General features: G+C 42.6%; 1 protein-coding gene across 1 annotated transcript in view; it reads right to left on the reverse strand.

Annotated features, from left to right (window-relative positions):
• pdhx (pyruvate dehydrogenase complex component X) overlaps positions 1–15,369 on the reverse strand; it is a gene marked incomplete at its 5' end in the record, with an annotated part of 62,078 nt that overhangs the window by 37,736 nt on the left and 8,973 nt on the right. Inside the window, 2 exons of the mRNA XM_080736582.1 lie at positions 9,756–9,856; positions 13,933–14,016. Coding sequence (XP_080592708.1) covers positions 9,756–9,856; positions 13,933–14,016 — 185 coding nt within the window. The remainder of the gene's footprint in view (positions 1–9,755; positions 9,857–13,932; positions 14,017–15,369) is intronic.

Here is a 15,369-nt window from a genome sequence, read left to right on the forward strand (position 1 = left end):
GCCTGAAAACATTGAAGATCCCTGGTTTAGGGCTTAAAGGGGAGACTATAGAAGGCGAGGAGAGCAGGAAAAGGAAGAAAGTCCGGTTGGAGAGCAATCAGTGGGCGTTGAGACGAACACAGTCTGACAGACCATTCATTAAGCTGCCACCACAGGGACCTCTTAAACTGCTTCAGCCGAGCTCTCTTCTCCACTCACTTCATTTACTCCTTCTGCTGGTGTCACATAGCGCACAAATATGATCACCTATCTTTGAAAGCCGGACAGCGGATGGCTTTCTGCCATCGATTCCTTCTCTCGTTCTTCAGCCGTCCAAAAAGGCACCGTGAAGGGTTTCTTGTGTACCCGCTCCTTCAGCAAGTTAAGGTCTCTGTCAATATTCATTAATTCAAAATGAAAGGCCAGGCACAATAGACGTGGCAGGATAGTGGCACTTCACCTCTTTTCCAAAAGACTTCAATTTACTGCGCTGTCACTACTGCCAAAGGTGACACTTTGTCTGAGGCAAAACAGAACATATAGCCAACAAAATATACAGCCGAGCTCAACATCGCCCTGCATTGTAAAAAGATAGTGGCTTCTGAACTGGCAGTAGCATACCCATTAGCAAACCCATTGGAACATGAAGTTTGTTCCAATTTCCGATATAATGTAAAAAAAAAAGAGTTGTGCTTAGGCATCGCGTTGGTAATGCCTATCTGTTGATAACGCAGTGCGATGGCAGTTAGCCAATGATATTGCGTGAAAGTTACCAGTTCAGTTACCACAATCTATTGATAACACTTAGCCAAACCCATAAATGACATATAATGTTAAATTACAGTTAGAATGTAGTGTTATAGCAAAGGACAGGGGATAGACTGATAGGCAAGACATTGGATTATCCACCACTACCCCCTACTCCAGTGGGCCTGCTACTGTAGCTAAACCATCGGAGCGCTCAGCCTCCGATAAACCCATCATCTCCAGCTAACCATAAAGAACAGCAGGCTATGTGCACACCTGCGCTCACAGGCAAAAAGAATAGCAACTCAACCACATAGGGCTGCAGCAAACTGATCCCATGTTGGGAACGGGGAACTGTTCATTTAATCACAGGAAAGACAGGAATTCTATTTTACATTTCCACCTACAGTAGCTGTTGGGCAGAAACCTCAAGGCTAAAGCGCCACTAAGAACAAACCCAGTTACCTCACCACCATACATGTGTTTAATGTGACAACCTGACCTTTCCTCCAAAGACACGCACATATGTGTGTATAACACAAATCTCACTTCCTGTTCTCCATATTTAATGCTTCAAGTCAATGGCACCTCTTCTGCTCAGTGGGAGGTGATGGATGGCAACACGGCCAATGGGCTGCTGTGGGAATTCAAGACCTCTGGAAATTTCCATAGATTCACTACATACATACAATCCCAGAGGAATTTGCCGCCGCCACCCCCCCCCCCCCCACATACTGTAGCAAAGAAACCAGGAGTACATGCTATACCAGCTGCAGATGAATGTGCATACATGGGAGTAAAATACGTCATCATCAGAAATAAATCCATTAATTATAAACATCCTTGCCGAGATAGCAATGTTTAGTTTGCTCTGATGTGTTGCGGTACAGCGGTAGCATGGCAATTAGACAGATTTTTATATTTTATAAAGGGTTAGGGTTCATACACGTCACGTTCATGATGAACATCAGCCTTTGAAAACTAGACTACACCTTGTTTCAAGGCTTTATAGAGAAGGGAAATAAATGCCGATTGGGTAGACTAATCATGGCTGGATGAAGATGTGACGATCAGTGAACCCTTCACTGCGGTTATCCATTCCTGACTGGTTTAATTCTGATGTCCAATGGACAGGGTAGATTAGGCCTCATACAGTCTCTCAATTACATGCCCTCACACGATCAAGCGAAAGTCCCAGTGTGACTACTGTGGTGCTGTAGATCAATGTGAGGGCGGACAGACCAAACAGATTTGGTTATAGATCTATGTAACATCCACTTCTGGTTGTCCACTTTACAAACCTAAATCTAATCGATATACTAGATCTGGGGTAGGCATTCTAGGCAACCGTAGGCACGGGTGCCAACATTGGCACAGGGAAGGGTGATCACCGGCACACTGGCAGAAGTGTGAGAGAGAGGATTTTTATTTTAAAAACAAAACTTTTTTTTAAAAAACGTGGTCAATTAAATGAAGTTAGCTCATTTATAGCAAATTACGGTAACATGTCATTAGGTCGAACACCCTTTGGATCGACCACCAAACTCTAACCCAAACCCTAATCCTAACCTCAGTAAAACTATGCCTAACCCTAACCCTAACCCTAAACCTAACCTCAGTAACCGTGACGCGGGTGATTATCTAACCTGCCGACGCTCGCGGGTGATTATCTAACCTGCCGACGCTGTTCGACCCAACGGGAGTTCGACCTATGGGGCAGTCCCCGCAAATTACATCTTGCACAAAATGTTACATTCATTAAAACTCTGACTGGGGAGGGAGTCGGGGAGATAGATGGGTTATTGCTCTGGGTCTAATGATTGTTATAACAATGTCCTGCCAATCAAAATATGTCAAAAAATGTAAACATGGTCAATTAAATGAATTTAGCTAATTTATAGCAAATGACATCTTGCACAAAATTCTACATTCATTAAAACTCTGAATCCTGACTGGGAGCTCTGGGTCTAATGACCGTTATGTCCTGCCAATCAAAATATGTCAAAATATTTTTCATTAAAACTCATGTTGACATGGCACACTGACACTCTACAGAATAAAAACATGGCACTTCATTTCAAAAAGGTTGCTGACCCCTGTAAATCTTAAATCTATAGAAAACTTCTCAAACAGCCTACAGTAAGTAATGTCAGGTTTCATAATGTTAACTTTTCTATATGAAAATAAATCAGTCCTGAAGATTGTTTCTTCTGCATAACAAATGGACAAGCCAATGGTTGATTCATCTGCCAGACAAATGCTTTACTCTTGACTGAAAAAGGTACAATTTGCAGCATGCAAATTAGTTATAAAAAGTATTTCTAGTGGGAAAAACAAGGACTGAATTTTCTACCGCCTCACCATCCAGATTACTGAGATGTGGGAGAAGGAGAAGCCTCCCACACCCCCAAAAATCAACATAAATACCAATTAGAGGCTGACGCATGTGGAGGCTCATTTGAATAAAGCACCAGCCTCTCCTGTTCCGTCTTTCACAGCCTTGAGTTGACACAAGTTATTGTCTTTCAACTGTCAGGGTTTTTCTCCCCTCGAGATTACGGCTGAGATGCTCTCTCTCGTGTTTGTTTTGTGGATTTCTTTGTGAGGGAGAATGTGCATGAATGTCGTTCATACAGGAGTCTCGCATCAAATTCTGGGCCCTGGGTACAAGGATTCACTGCGGGCCCCCCATGAATATTCTTCATAGGTTTAGGGGGTTTAATTAACCCTTTTAGACCAGGAACGCATTATTACGCATTATTTTGTGCTTTAACTATTGAAAAATAGCAAATATACAAGCTCACAGTGCCGCGCTGCGAGCTTGTACATCTGCTATTTTTGAAAAATCTTGAACATTTGTGTCTTTGAATATTTCAAATCCTTCAAAGGTTTTTTGAAAAACCTCTGTTTCCATGTCAGTGGTGCTCAAACCTTTTCATGTGAAGGACCCACAAAATATATGTATTTGGCCACGGACCCTAATCTCAAAATATTCAGTTCCGGGGACCCCCCAGAAGCAACATTTTAGTTACAAATGTTCGCTTAAAAATACATATATCCAAAGATTTGCACAGCACTCACATTTTCAATGGCTCAAGTAGAACATAATTAAACCTTGGGCCGTAGTAACTCAGGCCCACTCCCCCCCCCCCCCCCCCCCCCTTTGTGACGCCCCTGCATTGATTCACATGACAGAAAACATACAAGCACACACAAACACATGCACCAGTCACAGAGCAGGGATCAACACTGCCATCAGCTGGTTATAGAACATCATGGAGGTGAAAACCATCCTAAAATGCTCAGCTTTCAATGCGGTTCACAGAGTTCTTCTAGGGCAAAGACTCACCCGGGACAAACATCATGTGATTATGGAAGTTAGAGCAGTCACATTTGACAGTATCGCTTAACCACTTCCTACCTGGAGTCCTTATTCAGTCTTTATTTTATGTCAATTACAGCCCAGATTTTCAACATATAAATAGTGAGAATTGCAGATCTACAAGCTCACATATAGTGGTTAAGAGCACTCCAATTGCTTCCCAGTACCATATAGCAGTGAGTGAACAGATTATCTTGTTCTTCATGTTTTGAAAAGTAAGTGCAGGAGGTTGGCAACTTGGCTTCTGTACGGACGGAATATATATATATTTTTTTAAATACATATTGATCCACACTTCCACAGGGAGAAAGTGAAGTGATATTGGGATATTGATTGAGGAGTGAGGACCAATATCTATTTCAGTACGGTTTTAAATATTTAGATTGCTCAACGTCAACTCAACAAATCTTCAGAGAGACGTTTTAACAGTCTCAGGGAATTCTTTAGCGTCAGATCACATCCGCATTGCATCCTGATAGACAGAGACGTTATTAGCTACAGTACTGCTAATGAAGCCTTTCATTTGGGAGCAATCGCAATGTGGAAAATGAAGTCTGAGAGATCTGATTATGGGCTCCTAGGGGATATATCCGGAACCCATCAACCAGGGTAATGATATCGCAAAGCTGGCCTAAACCATTTATGAGGTTAACCCATTTATCATTTCATGGACCTCACTGTAAGCCACCATGCAGTCCTACATGCCCTGTGAGACACCAAACAGCAGCGGCTGTAGGCTCAGTCTAGCCCAGGAGTTCCCCAAGAGGGGAGTGTGTGTGTGTATGCATTTTCTTTTTCCTTTCCTTTGAAAATTCTTTTGAGATTCAGTGCTGTGCATAAAATGTGTGGGAGGCAGAACATTGTCGTTTAGAGCCATGAAAGGCTGAGATGTGAAGGAATTCCAGGCATGTTCAGTCAACTATTACAGCAGGGCATCAACTCCCAGCCTAACTGTACCCACCAAGACAAGTAAAAATAGAACACAGCACACATCCACTGGAATGGAGTCCCAGCTGGGACAGCAGGGCATATGGGTTCATTGTGATCATAGACACGCACGAATGCACGCACGCACGTATTGTAGATCGGCTATTTTTGGTGCGAGACACAATGCACAACCAAGAATAAATCAGGCTCAGCCCATCCGACAACCTACACATTCTTGTTATGCATTTTCAACACACATGCACGGATTGCACGCATGCACTGACATCTTCCACTCTAGCACTTTAACCAAACACTGAACTATATGAAACTCTAGTGATGTTCACAGTCACACCGATACTTTATTATCTGTCATCTGAAATGCATACATACAGGACTGAGAAGCTAGTTGTGTGGAGATTGCTCCACCATCCACAACACATGAATGGCAGGCATGGGAAGACCACTCTGCCAAGATAGTGAGGGATGTACCAGGGTGGGGGCAGTAAGAGAGAGTGAGAGTATAAAACCCCCTGTTTGATGAGAACGACGATGCCCACCTCGCTCCATCGGAGCGACACAGACGCAGCACTAAGCGGATTCCAGCCACATCCCAGCAGTAGTATAATCAGCCAATCCGGCGTTAATGACTGACGGCCTGGCTGACTGCTGCAAACACACCACTGGGGCAATTAGTTTCCAGCAGCTTGTACAGAGAAACACAGTAACATAAACAACACACGGTACTATGTGATGTTCAGTGAAACTAATATTATGTTATAGTGTTTCTGTAAGCCTGCTTATTTTATTATTGATACAATATCTTCCTTTGTATCTGTCTCTGCTCAATGGATAGCAGTTAACAACTCTGACACACCATTGTATGCTATGCTACATAGAATGTGTTAATAGCCCGCCTATAATATTTTTTATATTACATTTCTTTTCAAATTGGTGGTTTAAACTTTAAATATAGTACATAAGTGAAATGAGCATTATTAATTTGATAAGTTGATATTAGTGTTTCCTGCTAGATGGTCCCACACTTTAATTTATCCACAGCAGTGCTTCTCCTTTAATCCATCTTCTGAATACCAGTGCGCCTGTAGCTCAAGCAGAATTGGCATAGACAATCTGATAAATTAATGTAACACCCAATAAAACCCATGACTAATTCAGAGCCTTAATACCACCCATTAGCAGCATGTGCCAGTGTTTGCGTGCAGATTATGTGCCATGTAACTAGTCAGATTAGTTTGCGCCTTACGTTCCGTTCCGCACTGTGCGCCATAGATAGTCTAAATCAGTGGTTCGCAAATGTTTTAGCTCGAGACCCCCAACCTATTCAATTGTGAAAATCTGTACGGTAGAGTATGTTAATGCGATACAACTAGCACATTGAAGTGGCTGGAGGTGGTCTCCCTACTACTACTGTACTGTCGGGTTGACAAGCAGTACTGCCTGAAGCCCATAAGCTCAATATCGCTCAAGGCCAAGTCGGGATTGTTTCATGAACGAGTGAAATTTGGTCTCTCATGCAGGAGACTCTGTTTCAAGTCATATTATAGACTATAGATTAGGGGTGGGCGATATGGAAAAATACAATATCACAATATTTTTCCAAGCAGTAGCACGATACACGATTTTATCACAATTCTTTTTCACATTGGTTTTTATGGTTATTTTTCAAGTTACTTGACTCTCTGGGTTCCTTTTGGGAGGTCTAAATTGAACTTTACAAGTATGTAACTCTGGCAGTATACAAATGAAACCAAATGGACCCTTACGGGTCTATTTGTACACTGTCAGAGTTAAGGGGAGACCTTGACATTTTAACATTTGAGAACTACTGATTTAGACATAAATGCAGGTTTAAATTGAATTCTGCAATGAATCTCTGTGTTAACAATTAAACTGTATTTTTTACAAGGCTCCCTCAATTGTACTGTAGTCTGTATGTATCACGATATATACGATACCTCTGAAAAGGCATATCGTGGAGACATTGTATCATCTCAACGATAATTATCACCATATCGCCCACCCCTACTATAGATATAGTCTATTAGACAAGAAAGACATGATAGTTCTGCACTGCAAATACATGAACAGCCAGGGTTTTACATTGTAGGCTGCAGCTTGCCACTGACATTTCAACCAATCCCCAGCATGATTCCATGTGGATGACAAAGTGTTCAACAAGGAAGAGCGACAGGGATGGATAAATGGCAAGCTGGTTGTTAGGCAAGCACTATGGGCGAGCATTCAATATGTTCATCAATCCATCCATCCTTCTATTGTCACGTGCCTCATCCTGAATCACTCGACAAGCTCGACGTCAAACACGTCCACGACCACGACCTATCTGTCGCGTTCTTCACTATGATGACTCCATCGCTGCTCCGCAGCACCATTCATCTTCACATCCATCAGAATGCTGACATGTATGTGCTGTTTCCTACTGTCTGTGATTGATTATGTCCTGGGCAGAATTTCAGATTGGAGCCCTGGGGTCATGGCACAGCCGAGTGGTGTATAGATGTGATGAGACAGGGTAATCTGTTGGTTGACGGTGCTTTTGGCGACCGCCTAGCACCAAACCTGCCCCCACCGCACTCCTCGTGGCCCCGCCCCGCAATATTGAACCTATGCCCCCCCCTGCCCCGTTAGTGCCCCAGAGGCTGTTTGAAAGCAGGAGCAGGGGTTGACCCCTATAAATAACAACTGTGGAGCATTGGAAGCCCCCCCGTATGCCATAACATTTGGCCACAGGCAGGTGATTATGGTAGCCTCTAATTTAGAAACTCACTGGGTGCTTGGAGAGAGCAAGAGCTGCAAATATCGACTAGCTTCTTAGCAATTAATCCATTGATTACTTTTTCTAATAGTTCTAAAAAATAAAATAATCAAGAAGCATGTTTTTTTAATATACTCTACACTACTGTATATATCAACAAATCAAAGTGAATCATTTCAATATATTTTTTATAATCGACTCAATTAATTAGTCATTAAGCCCTATTTTATACTTTGTCGTACAAAGGTGTCACGCAAGCATACCAAAAGATATAGTTCACAACACTATGAGCTGGTAGATCTGCTATTTTCACTCATTTTTGAAAGTCAACCATTTCATTTAAATATGTTATTTTTTTAATAATCGATTAAATCCATTAGTTGGATTAACTGTTGCATCGGTACAACAATGTGTGGGTTAATGGGCATTGACCTATAAGGAGAGGGAGCACCATACTGTCCCTGCCACATATGGGGACCAAACACATGGATTAAAATGTCGCTACTGGCTGTTGTTCGAATTAAGCGATGGTAGTGGCATGCAGTCACACACGCATTTTATCCCTCGTTCGCGCACACACACACACACGCACGCACGCACGCGCGCGCGCCGTTGTTAACTGTGTTCTGGTAGTGGTGGTGGTGGTGGGGCAATCTAAATGAGCCCATCTTTCTTTGCCAGCTCCAAAGCCCCAACCCCCAATTCTCGGGGTGGTTGCTATGGAAACTACTTCATCCACATAGCAGCTAAGGGAAAGGGTGGAGCGAGGTAGGGAAGGAAGGAAGGAAGGAGGCGAGTGATGGAGAAAGGAGAGGAGGGAGCAAAGGAGAAAACGTCGGGGATATTCAATGGTAATCATCGCCGGATTGAATCTTTCTAAGATATCTGTGCATGTCTGTATGCGTGCAGGGGTGGCCTTTTATTTATGGTGAGACAGGTGCTATATATAGACACACGCTTATATGCTGTGTAAAATAATGATGTGGTTGAGTAAACTGGCCTTGTGACTGTCTTTTATTTAGGTTACACTGATAGATGCACCACCTGAACCCAGTGCTCCACTGAGCCGTTACTGGAACACAACATCATCTGTGTTTCAAGACATGGGGAAGGCTAGATTTTATAATTACTAGTGGGCAAGTGCACTTTCTGTCATGTTTGTTAGTTTCACACACGTGTGCGAGTTTACTTACACACGCACACCCACACACACACACAAATACTCAGTAACTGAATTTACTGTCGAGGTTTTATCCCTTGTCATTAGGGAGTATGTTGATGGGGAGGGGAGGTTTGGCTGCTGTTTTCTCTAGATAATAATGACCAGCGTTTCCCCTCCTCGATACGCTTACTGTAGCTTCTTGGCACATCGATCGGCCGGTGCCGTCGGATGATGTGCTTTTATGAGCACGTTCCAGGAGGATGGGAACGTTGCGTTTGGAGCACTGATGAAAGACAACTGATTCTGTCTGTCTTTGACAGCGCCATTAAATATTCCCAACATCAGAAAGGCACAATGTGGGGAAGACACTTTGTCAATGCCTTTGCTGTCACTGTACTGTGGAATGTGTAACAAGCATAGGCAATTACCGCAGCGGAAACACGGTCCAAAAGTGTGTGCGCGCGCACACACACACACGCACGCACGCACGCACACACGCACGCACACGTCAATACTTGAACACATACTGTTGTACATAAAAATGAACAGAGCATCTGTTCATCTTTATGGTTGTGAAAAGTATGGTTTGTCCCAGCCCACGATGAAGAAATAAGGCATTTGCCCGAAAGATTGACGCTTACTGTACTAAATCTGCATGATCTGACTTTAAGTCCAGATCTAACCCACTGCCTTTTAAGTGCCTATACGGAGAACATCTATCCTGTTTACAGAAGATAATAACATCTCAGTGTGTGTTTGCTCACCAAGATCTTGGCCATGATACCGTCATCGTTTGATTCCAAGGTGACCACAGCCTTGTCCGTCTCGATTTCACAGAGGGCATCGCCCGTTGCTACTGCCTCACCTGCCGAAACAAGGAAAGTAAAAAGATATTGTCAGTACATAAGACCATTGTCATACAGGACCCAATATATAGTATATTAGGGCATTCACGAATAGTGATTTTTAGTATTCGAATTATTCTTCCTCAAAGTATTCGAATAGTCGAATATTCGACAGGACTGGCCAAACTGTCAAATATTAAGTAAGCAAGAGGCGAACGAGGCGTTGTGAGCATGTAGATCGGCTATTTTCACAATATTTATCTGCGGAACCGAGTCACATTAAATGTAATACCTACAATTCCAAGTGCTTGTCAGGGTGGGAGTCCCCAGTTCAAATATGTTTATTTGACAACTCATTCTTATGACTTCCTATCTAGCCAAGCTTTATAAACTATACATTTTTTAAAGAGAAAACAAAAAAATAAATAAAAAAATAAGCGAATATTCGACTTTGGTGAACAACGTCAAATAGTGACTTTGATATTCGAATATTCGAATATTTGGTGAATGCCCTAGTCAGTTATGAGACCATTTGCCATACAGGACCCAAAATATAGTACATGCAGTACATCTATACAAAAGATATGTTTTAATAAATGGCTCAACGCTGACATACATTATAATAATGTACATAATACTTTTTTACATGTAGCCTATACACACTAAATGTATCAAAAGACATAGGTTGTGGGGGAGGAAAAAATATCTTCCTGGGTCAGGCCTAGATTTCAAAAGGAGCCACCTAATCAATCTTTCATGGGAAAGAATTTGAGTTATGGGATCCTGGCGAGCCAGATACACGGTTACGGGGCCATTTGATTCCATTTGTACACTCTCAGTGTTAAATGAACACCGAGGATTTTACTATGTACCACCAAGCTAGATCCTCTTCCCATATCCTTGTATTCCCAGTGTTCCACCACATGTAAGAGTTGGAATACATTAGCATCTGTTTAGCAATGAAAAAAGATGGCAATTAAGCAACCTCTGGTTCTTATGTATGCAGTATGCACATGTACTGTAGCTCAAACTATTTGCATACTGTTCTGTACTGTACAGTTACTCACACACGCATTAAAATCCTCTGTTAATTTAACTCTGAGAATATACAAAATTCTTGTACATTTGTTGTTATACGTGGATAAACACTGACTCACTGAGGATTTTACTGTGTACTCCAAGAGAGACCATACATACAGTGAAGGTGATTTCCTTGGAAGAAAGGGCGAGAATAGGTATAATAAGCCCACTATGAATTAAGAAGTGTGTTTTTTCCTTGGGCAATCTAAAACGGACTGGAATTCTATTCATCTCCGAGTGTCAGTGAGACAAAATATAATTTATAAACATTCCTGGAACCCGGAGACTGGTTTAGAATATATCAATATCCGTCAAGAACAAATAAACCCACAGGACTGGAAGCAAGATTGGAAGTACTGTTACTGTACAACTTCGTCCCCTTTATTACATATCGTTGTTGTCGGGTGGAAACCTCGTATCTCCAAGTTTCAAATCTGTAAGTTCTTTCGCAAAGTAAAGCCCTGCTTCATCATACAGTACAAGGCCGTCGCACAAAAGTAGTGAAAACAGCCGATCTACAAGCACACAACGCCTCGCACCGCGAGGCGTTGTGTGCTTGTAGATCGGCTGTTTTCACTAGTTTGAATCATTTTTAAATGTTAAATGCAAAACGAACGGTTTTGGACATACAAGGTTTTCACCCGACAACGACGATATGACCATTATGTGTTGACCATGTGTGTTATGGAAAGAGGAGCTATGGTATATGAGATATGGGTCAAGGGTCAGCACTGAGAGCTGGGGATGGTGAAGGGTCACCTCGGAGCATGTCAAGGACAGTGTGACGCAGAAAAAAACAACCACCACATCAAACCTCATCTTCAGCTTGAAAACATAAGAGGCCGAAGCTCTTGTAACCGTGTGTGAGACGAATGGAGTGGTTTTGGAGAGAGGGCCATGAGAGACTGTGTGGACATGGATGGGTGAGGGGGAGGATGAATGCAGCCCAAAGGAGTATTGACATCAGAAGCCCCAGAGAGCCCCGGAGCAGCGAAGTCGAGATTGGATTTGTGGATGAGGTTTTAACACCACATGACCCCAGGGGTTAGGTGTGATGTGCAATATTAAAGTTTAAACAGGCGACCCCCAGCCCTTTCACCTCCGGTCCACTGGAATGTCAATGGGCTGATATTATAAACTGGAACACTTGGAGGCCTGGTTAGTGGCTTAAAGAAATGGCTGAAGGCATATGACCGGTCCTGCTCTACGCAAACAAAATGAAATAAATCAAGAAGCTCTAATCCTGACTGTAGCATGAATGCATATTGGAACATTGATGACACTTAACTGTACACACAGAGGACAAGTAACACACCAATGGTGAGTGGCGACCGTCAGGTCACTGCTTCATAATACGGTACAAACTTGTCGTTTTGGCGAGGCACAGCGGTAACGTGATCCGCATCTCGCAAATGGCAGATCACTATACATGCACTTCTCGAGAGGCGGCAGATGTTACCGCAGTGGCGATGCGCTCGGTAATACTTCACGAGGATACAGATACAGATGGAACCAAATGTTTGCATGTTTGTTGTGTGAGCGCACACAACACAGACTGCATGTTATCCAACTGCGAGAGGCTTGCCACAGACCGACACAGCTCAGTAGTGAGTGATGAGACACAGCTGAGTGAGCGAGCGAGCAGCGCTCGTTTAAACAGCGTGCCTACTAAATGTTGTGTATTAGCGTGACTATATTGTGACCGTGACTAGGGTGAGGGACGGACGGACGGAGAAGTGCTGGGGGTTCTCATACTAACTGCGACCTGAAAGTCGCAACAATTGGAACCAGTGACAGTTAGACGTTGTTCATCCAGTCTTGTATACTGTACATGAGATTTGTATAATCTATCCCAAATTCCTAATAACCAACATTTTCTGGTGTATGAAATTTGGAGGAACTTGTGCAGGCCTAGTCCACCATCTCCAGCTCTGCTGTGCTCAGCAGTAGTCAATCAAGCAGAGAGAACGCTGGTACTGGTGCTACATGGTCAAGTACATACCATATCTCTGACCCTTGGTTCCAATCACCCTGGATAATCTATTAATCGGTTTGGCCGATATATTGGCCATGATTTGACTGTCATATCGACTTATTTAATTATGATTATGTTGGTACGTGCTAGACTGCCAAAATATATCAGTTTAAAAATATTAAAGATTTTTGTTCTACAATGATCACTGAATAATGAAGTGATGATTTATGCAGACTTTTGTGATGAATTCAGAGGACATGCAAGAACAACAGCCATGTTATGCTATAAAAACATCATGTTTTCCAGAGGAGAAAAGAAAACGACAGGCACCATTCGTCTCGTAAGAACGTGACGTGATAAACTATGCCACTGAACACTTTCACGCACGCACGAGCGCGCACCCTTAAGTCACCAAAACACATGGCAACACGGGAAGACGTGGGCAGCCAATGGAAGAGCAGTATATGCTGCCTCCTGATGGATGGGAGAGTGGTGGTGGTGGCGGATGGCTGAGCAGCAGCGTTGCTAACCGGTGATGAATTGTAACTGCCACGTGTCCCTGGGCCAATTAGCAGCCAGCCGGCAGTCCTCAGGTGCTCCGAGGCTGACCTGGCAAGGCTGAGCTCCACTTTGGAGAAGACTTGGATTTAATTGAGTCAATAATTAGCACTGCTACCTGTCCATCACTACATGGAGAAGAAATGAACATTTCTACTAAATTAACAATGATGATTTTACTGTGTGGAGAGCTAGAGAGACAGTCACATACATAGACGACTTGGTAACCTGATAAAATGATATAATGAGGGTTTTATTACCCTGGGTGATAGTGTGAGTTATATTTCACATTTAAGACTAGAAATGAGCATTTGTGGAGGTTGGGTCCTCACTGTAGGGAGATAATCGCTTGGCCGAGGCATTAAAAGAAATTAAAGTAATGCATTTGTTTTGGGTAATACAATACATTAGATGACAGCATTGTGTGATTATGTGGAATAAAGGCAGAAAGTGTTGACAAATGAAGGCATTTTCTCCTCTTACCTTCCTTTATCAGCCATTTGACAATATTGCCCTCCTCCATGGTAGGGGAAAGGGCTGGCATCTGCACTTTGAGAGGGGCGACCCCTAGAGGACATAAAAAGCAATTAACATGAATGAACAATCACCATTTCTAACAGGCAGACAACACATTTTAAGATGTTAAGTGTTTTATTATAAGGTCACATGCACTTCCATACAGTAAAATCCAGAATCAAGAATCCATGGAACCAAATGGGTCAATTTGGTTCAGACACAAGTTAAATGAACTCTGACGATTTTACAGTACACAGCAGTGTAACAACATTGCAGGCATTGCAATTCTCATAAATTAGAGCGGCTCTTACATACAATGAGAAAATAGAATACAAAGACAAAACAGAATACAATAAATACAAATAAGATAAAATGGCATTTGCAAAACAGCAGATTTGTGAGGCTATAAACCTGTACAGTCTATAACTGTACATCATTTTCTATATGGATATGCCTTATATAGTAAGTATACTAAATAACAAATAGCCCAAGTCACATAAGTGACACAGTGCAGTATTGTTTGTGCAGTTTAGCGTATCATTATCATAATAAGTAATGACCTAGAATGTCATGTTTCAAAGTATTTGGCTGCAACAAGGCAGGCGGGGTGACAGTGAATCAAAAAGCAGCAGGGAACAGGAAGGGACAGGGGCAGTATGAAGAAGAGAGCGATGCTGGCACTGCAACAACATGCTGCGATGCTGGCTGACATTAATGTGCCAGTGGCTGGGAAACACAACTCCGACTGCCCCAATGAGCCACCGCCACAGCCCCCAACCATGACCAGCTGCAGGCACAGAGAGGGGGCACAGTTCAGCCGGCTGAGGGGCCAACAATGGACAGACAGACCCAGATCTCCAGGCTGATGCCCAGCAGGAGAGTGCAAACCTGTAGAGGCTCGCTCTCCATTGTGACCAAACAAACAAACAGCTGCCATCAGGCCAACAGTGCAGGGATCTACAAGCGTAGAACGTGTCGCTTTGTGCCACGTTGCGAGCTTGTAGATCGGCTATTTTCACAACATCTTATTATAATTTTTTGTTTATGAAATGTCTTAGATTTATTTGTTTGTTTTAAAATGTCTAATGTATTTTTGTATATATATATATATATATATATATATATATATATATATATATATATATATACACACTAATTTTTTTAATGTAGAAAATTGGATTTTTAGTCGAGTTGTAACCCATAAAAATTGGTCCGTGACGCACAAATGGGTCACAAGACTCACAACACACTGTTTGGGAACAGTGATATAAAGGAAATATTTCTGCTCTGTATGTCATGGGTGAGGATTAAATGAGCACATCATCACGGCCCAGCGTTTCCACTGCTCAGCAAATAAATCTCCCACCAGTGAACCGGTGATCATTTGAACAGAAACTAAAGGCC

This window comes from Nannobrachium achirus, assembly GCF_963921795.1.
Source record: "Nannobrachium achirus genome assembly, chromosome: 11".
Taxonomy (NCBI): Eukaryota; Metazoa; Chordata; class Actinopteri; order Myctophiformes; family Myctophidae; genus Nannobrachium; species Nannobrachium achirus.